Consider the following 6,537-nt stretch of genomic DNA (forward strand, 5'->3'; position numbering starts at 1 on the left):
TCCAACAGACCATAGAGTTAAAGGCTATAAACCAGCACTCTCCCTGTGTTTGCATGAGGTTGCCCTTTATAGATATTCAGAAGTTTTTGCTAGTGCAGAATTTGCAGATTTGCTTTCTTCCTGAAAGGGAGGGGGAGGAATACAAACAGCAGCATCTGTACTCCCTCCCTCTAATACTCTCTTTAAAAAACAACAACAACCCTATAGTTTATTCAAGTTCTCATATTATTACAATAGAACAGAATGCTCCTTCCACTCCTCCTCCTTCATTAAAGTATTTTCATGCCTGGTGTTCAGTTGCTTAGAGCCCAACCCACCAACTAGACTGGGACCAAAACAAAACCACTGTGAAACAAGAAGGAGCTATCGCCTTGCTTCAGGTATCTTAATATTTGCACAAGTACACTTTTTTTAAAAGAAGGAGAGCAAAATACCCCAAAAAAACCAAGCCCAATATGGACAGAGCATGCTCAGTGTTCAGCAGAAGCCACTGAATGTTAAGAGTTAGCTGGATGCAAACAGAAATCTCTGACTGGCCAACTTGAGCCTCTCCCAGTTTATATATTCTGGAAGAAAGCATGGCTGGTTGCTGGAAAACTGAACAGGAGCACTCCTGTAAGGGACAAAATGCAACATTTTGTTTGCAGGTTCCACTTTATTTATAAAAAAAAATATACTGCTTAATTGTAAGTAAAATCACTTGTGACTCATTATCATTCAAGATTAACTGAAGACTGATTCTAACTTCTTTCCATTGTTTTGACCCTGCCTACTTAGAAGCAAGTCAAATCACAGATTTGCAGAGTTGGAAGGAACTACGAGGCTCATCTAAGTCCAACCTCCTGCAATGCTTTCTTTCACTCAATGTGAGGCTCAAACACACGACCCTGGGATTAAGAGTCTCACGTTTTACCCAACTGAGCTACTCCCAGGTAAATGGGGTTAGGGGTGCAGCTTTAGACATTTAACCAACCTCCTCCTTGTTGTCTAAAGCCACTCAACAGTGCCCTCTTAACAAAACCATATGTTCTCCAAAGTACCATAGAACAGCAAGAGAATGCATAGGGAAGTCCATAGTGATTGCCACGTGAGTGGAGAAGTTGTGTACCTTGCTACTGAAATTCCCTTTGTCTGGAGACTAACAAAAGCCAAACAATTTCTGGAATTATTTACAGTCCACACTTAAAGTTTAGGGGCATGGCCAGATGGGGTTTTAGCAAAGTGTTTTGATCAAATAGCTACAAAAACTGGATACTTATCCTACTGATACCTGTCTCTGCCTTGTATTCCTAGGGATGGCATAGTGCAGGAATACTTATATATGAAGTACTAATAATACATTACATTCAAATAGCATATTTTGGTGTCCAAAATGCTTTATGCACATATCTCAGTAAGCCTTGCAACAACCTTGTAAGGTTGATCAGTGTTATCATGTACACACATCCATATTAATAATAATAATAGGCTTGAAAGAATAATGGAAGGACCTAAGGCAAGGAACCATAGGTCAACAAGTAGAGCACCTATTCTGCAAGCAGTCCCCAAGTTCAGTCCCTGGCATCTCCAGCTAAGAGGATCAGATGGCAATGCGACATGAAAAACCTCTGCCTGATGCCCTGGGGGAGCCACTACTCATCAACGTAGGCAATACTGTACCACAATGACAAACAAATCTTTCTTTTGTCAGGCAGCTTTCTAAGTATCTTGAGAGTTTGTGGCAGAGGTAAAATTTGAACCTATGGCTAACTCCTTAAGGCAACAAGGCAGGGCAGATTGCAGGGAACTAAAGCTGGCAAAAGGTAGGAAGGGATCTGCAGAGAAGAGGTCTGAGAAAACTGGACAAAACCTTCAGACAAGGACATCTTTATGTTACCCTTAATCTTAATTTCCACTGTGCATGTTGCCTTTCAGTTACGCTACTGAGAACTGAAAGGTGGTTTTTTTCAAAGCAGAATTTGGTATATGGCTTCGCTTGCTTGAACGTAAGAGGAGCCCTATGGGAAGCCTGCAACAGGAGATACGTGCAACAGTGCTCTTCTACCTTGTGATTCCCAGCAACTCGTATTCACAGGCATGCTGCCTCCAACCACTGTGGGAACGACATAGCCGTCATTCTGCATCCTCCATAATGAGTGGAGTCACTTGCACGTGTCACCTGCCAGAGGGATGTTGGGTTTGCCTTCTGTTTGAGCACCCTCTGCCCTTTGCTTGTTAAGGTGACCCAGTAATGATCTTTGGCCCGGGAGAGGACCTAAAATCCAGAAGTTGCCTTTTCGTTTGATTTGGGGACTTTCTGGTTTACAGCTCACCCTGACGTAGCACAATCCTATGCATGTTCACTTGAAATTAAGTCCTACTAACTTCAGTTACTCCAGCTAAGAGTGTATATGATGCCCCATCCTTGGCTGTGAAGCTGTGCCAGCTTTTAACAGGGGAAGCCACAGAAGGAATATTTATCTTTCCCAATGGCCGCGCACGTCTACTTCCTGGTGTGGCTTTTGATGCTCTACTTCCCCAGCACCTGCTGTTAGCATCAGGATAAGTAGCACAGCCGCGGCTAAGCTAAGGAGGCCTGCCAACACATGGCCTCACAGGTCATCCCTTTAATAACTACCTGGGCCTGGCAGACTAATGTTTGGAACAGCCTGCTTTTCTGGCAACAAAGGGAGGAGCCACCACACTTGCCAAACTGCCTCTCTCATTAAAGGAACAGGAGTCCCATTGGTGGGGGAAGGGGAGGAAGTAGTGCTACAGCAAAGGTGGTGAGATGTCCATTTATTTAAGAGCCTATTGTATTTCTGTAGTTCGGGAACACCTGCTTTCTGATTTGACCCTGCTTTGTCAAACTCTACAGAACAGAGAGCAAAATTCCTTGGTTCCTTCCCCCACCTCCACTCCATCCCCATGTTGATCTGGCAACCCTTGTTCTAATCTGCCCATTTTGGAATTACTGTTCTAAGCCTACAGCAAGCAGCACAGCAGGCAAACAGAAAATATTTCAGCGGGGTTTTTTTGCACCAACTCAGCTTACAAGGCAGGAATGAAGCACATTAGATCGGCAGCAGCATTTTCCAGCAAATTCTCTCTTTCTCTTTCTCTACTGAAAGTTGTCAGTTGGGGCTGTAGCTTTTATGCAATGTATAATAAATGGGACACAAAGTCATCAGGTTACTATTGCTGAGACATTGTGCACTGCTATATGGGATCTCTTCCTCATCAGGTTTGTTCTGTTCTTCCTACATTTCCGAACTAATACTTAGCCACAGTCATTCGCACATTATATTTAGTAGTCATGAAAAAATCACTCCTATAATGGGATCCCACGTCCCAGGGAAATATAATGTTCTGTTTCAGAAATGTTCCATCTACTCATCATCTCCAGATCTGACTCTGGAATTCACAGGTATGGAATCAGTTTGAATGCACAAGTCACAGGACTGTTGCAAAACTGAGTGTACATGAGTTTATATGGATATGCTGTTGTTTTTTCCTAGATGGAAGTTCATTCCTCTATGAAAAAAATGTACACAAATCTGCCTTGTATTGCTGGTAGCCAATCCTTAACCATTTTCTCAAATATTCAGGAGCAAGCTCACCCTTATGAACCTATAAGCATGAAGCATTATCCCATGGGTGACAAAGGATGCAATCCTAAACACACTTGCTCAGGACTAAATCTCATCAAATCTTCTGAGTAAGCATAGCATAGGATTTCACTGCAAGCAGGACCTAAGAACTGCCTGACACTTCACTATTCCTACTGGCAGAAGATTCAGGACAAAAGTCGGGGGGGGGGGGGAGCACTACTTCACACAATAATGTAATTCACTTGCAGAACTCATTGCCACAAGATGTACTAGTGACATCCTTTAGCTTCAACGGCTTTAGAGCGGGGGGAGATGGCAAATTCACTGAATATAACACTGAGGATGACCCTAGTTAGATGGGCTGTACAGAACCACCAGCTTCCAGAGGCACTTTTGCTATTACCAGTTGCCTCCACATCTCACTTGCGGGCTTCCCAGGTGAATCCAGCTGGTTGCTGCTGTAGGAAACATGGTCCTTTGCTTTGATCCCACTGCATACACACCGTACATTGGAAGCCCCTAAGAATCCCGGGAAGTGTGGTGGTATGAAGGTCAATCTACAATTCCCAGGACTCTTGGGAAATTTCTGGGGGTACACAGGATCGCCCAGGTGTGCATGCATGCCTGGTGCCCTAACAGCTGTTGCACTGGAGGGGAAAGCATCCTGGCCAGATTTGGGGAGGGGGAGATAAAGGACACAGGCAGCTGCTACCTTCTGTTTCTGCCAGCTCAGCCTCTAGCCACCCACCCACCAGGGGTGCCAACTTGAATAAAATACGGGGGGGGGGGGAGAGAAAACCCCTTCCCACATAATTGATCACATGATGTGATGCATGGACACAATTTGAATGGCAATTCCCATCAACTTTGGGGTGCTCGCCCCTCTTAAATATTTCATTGGGGGAAAGGAAGGGACCCTGGCCCCTAGGAGTTCGTTCCTATGCACCCACCCACCCTCCATTCCCAACCCATCCCCTCTGGCCAGCCACCTACCTAGCTTAGATAGCAGGGTGGACATGCCCCAGACGAAGAATAGGATCGCGCAGATGAAGCCGACCTGCTGCAGGAGCATCTCCCGCCTCTTGCGAACTTTCCTCAGCTTGAAGAAGGGCGCCTTCGGCGGGCCGCTCGGCTGCACTTCCAGCCCCATGGCGACCCCGGGGCTCGCTGCACAGGATGGGGAGGTCCTGCGGGTCAAGAGGAGGCAGCCTCCTTCTCCCCCCACCCCTCCGCGCCTTCGCGAGCGGGGCTCACTTGCGGGGGGTCCCCGCGGAGGGCTCCATCCCCACGGCCAAGAGCCGGGTGCGCATCAACAGGGAGTCACAGGACGGGGGGCGGGGGGGGCGGGCCGGTGCGCAGCAAGGCAAAGCCTCCTGGGCAGCAGCAGGTGGCGAGTTGGGGGTGTCTTCGCGAGCTCTGCTCAGGCTCAGGAGCCCGTCGTCGCCCCACGGCAGGCCCGGCGCCGGAGGCAAAAAATATATATTAAAAGATCCAGGCAAGAAATCACCGCCGGCGATGGAGAAGCAGTTGCAGCAGCAGCATCCAGCAGCTTCCCTCCACAGCGGTGGCGGGGCGGAGGTGGGAGCCGAAAGTGCCCTTGAAAAACCCCAGGCAAGCGCCGCTTCAGGACAGAGAGCGATCAGGACCGCAGCAGCGCAGCTCCGCGCAGCATCCCGCTGGAAAGTTTGAGAGCCCCCTTCCTTCCCTCGCCAGCGGCTTGCGAAGCATCAGCGGCGGCGGCGGCAGCGGCGACGACTCTCCTCCGCCTCCTCCTCATGAGGCTCCACATCCCTCTGGCGGCTCGGAGTTGTTGGGCTCCCGGGCGCACCAGCCACGCGCTCTCCTCCCCCTGCCTTTTTCTCCGGGCGAGGAGCCACCAGCAAGGGGCAAGTTTCTGCGCTGGCTGGCTGGCCGGCTGGCTTGCAACGCCTCCTGGTCCTCCTCCTTATCCCGCTCGCGGGCAACTTTCTCTCCCTCAGAAGCACCTCAGCGCTTCCCTCAACCCGCGCAAAGCCACCCCCCACATACACACACTCAGTCGCCCGCGCAACCAACGCGCATGCGCCTCCTCTCCGGGCACCACAGGGTCCCCTCTGCGCCTCGCGCTGACGGTCACCTGCAGAACGGTTTGTGCATTTTCCCGCGCTCAGTTCTTCGCGGTGGGCGGGGGGAGAGAAGGAGGAGCAGGAGGGGATTAACTGACCAAATTAATCTTTTCCCCTAAATGGCGCAGGAATTATCTCTTCTCTATTTAGCGCTTGGCAAGTGCTGTGGGTTCGGGGATGAAGCGTGCGAGAGCATGTGCTTGCGCCGCTGAGCCCAGCCCTGTCACGCTCAAGATCACACCCAAGTTGCTTCCCCCCCGCTTTTCCCCTTCGCTCAAGGTGGAATGAATTCCCTCAGCGATGAAGCCATGGGCGTAGCCAAGGGGAGGGGAGCAGCTGCCCCCTCAGATCAAGTAAAACAATAGAAATACTTCACTAACTGACCAGTCAAGGCGGTTCTGCCCCTCCCCTAACAAAAGTCCTCACCCCGCTAACAAAAATCCTGGCTATGCCCATGGATGAATCCCGCCTTTTCGAAAGGACGGAAAGGTTGAGGTGGACTGGGGACTGTGCGAAGCTGCCGGTTTGGGTGAAAATGTTTATTTCATATATTTAAACATAATTTGAAGAAGAAATCAGAAACATTGGCTCCTGTGGGCTCTTTCAAACAGTGCCTTTCGTTGAACGCAAAAGTTGAGTCTCTGCCTACCCTCAAACATTTCTCCGATGAAAAAATAAAGTTTACTCCAAGTAGACCTGTGGAAATGAATGGGCCTTACCCTTACTTCATCATGTTCATTTCAGTGGGTTTCCTTTGTGCAAAAGGCAGCTGAATACCACCCTGGGGCATCTGCAGTATGGTTCTTCATAAGGTTTGCAAAAAAAAAATTAAAAGGCTACAA

At 48.9% G+C, this 6,537-nt stretch overlaps 1 protein-coding gene across 2 annotated transcripts in view; it reads right to left on the minus strand.

The window, feature by feature from the left end:
* Window positions 1–5,817, minus strand: part of SLC24A4 (solute carrier family 24 member 4) — a 109,743-nt gene extending 103,926 nt beyond the window's left edge. The window contains exon 1 of one of the 2 annotated variants that reach the window (XM_079948578.1): window positions 4,584–5,817. In XM_079948578.1, the coding sequence (XP_079804704.1) occupies window positions 4,584–4,740 (157 nt within the window). In that variant the 5' untranslated portion in view covers window positions 4,741–5,817. The remainder of the gene's footprint in view (window positions 1–4,583) is intronic. The other variant, XM_079948579.1, reaches the window with a different exon arrangement.
* Window positions 5,818–6,537: the final 720 nt, after the last annotated feature.

Source organism: Podarcis cretensis (genome assembly GCF_951804945.1).
Source record: "Podarcis cretensis genome assembly, chromosome: 1".
NCBI lineage: Eukaryota > Metazoa > Chordata > Lepidosauria > Squamata > Lacertidae > Podarcis > Podarcis cretensis.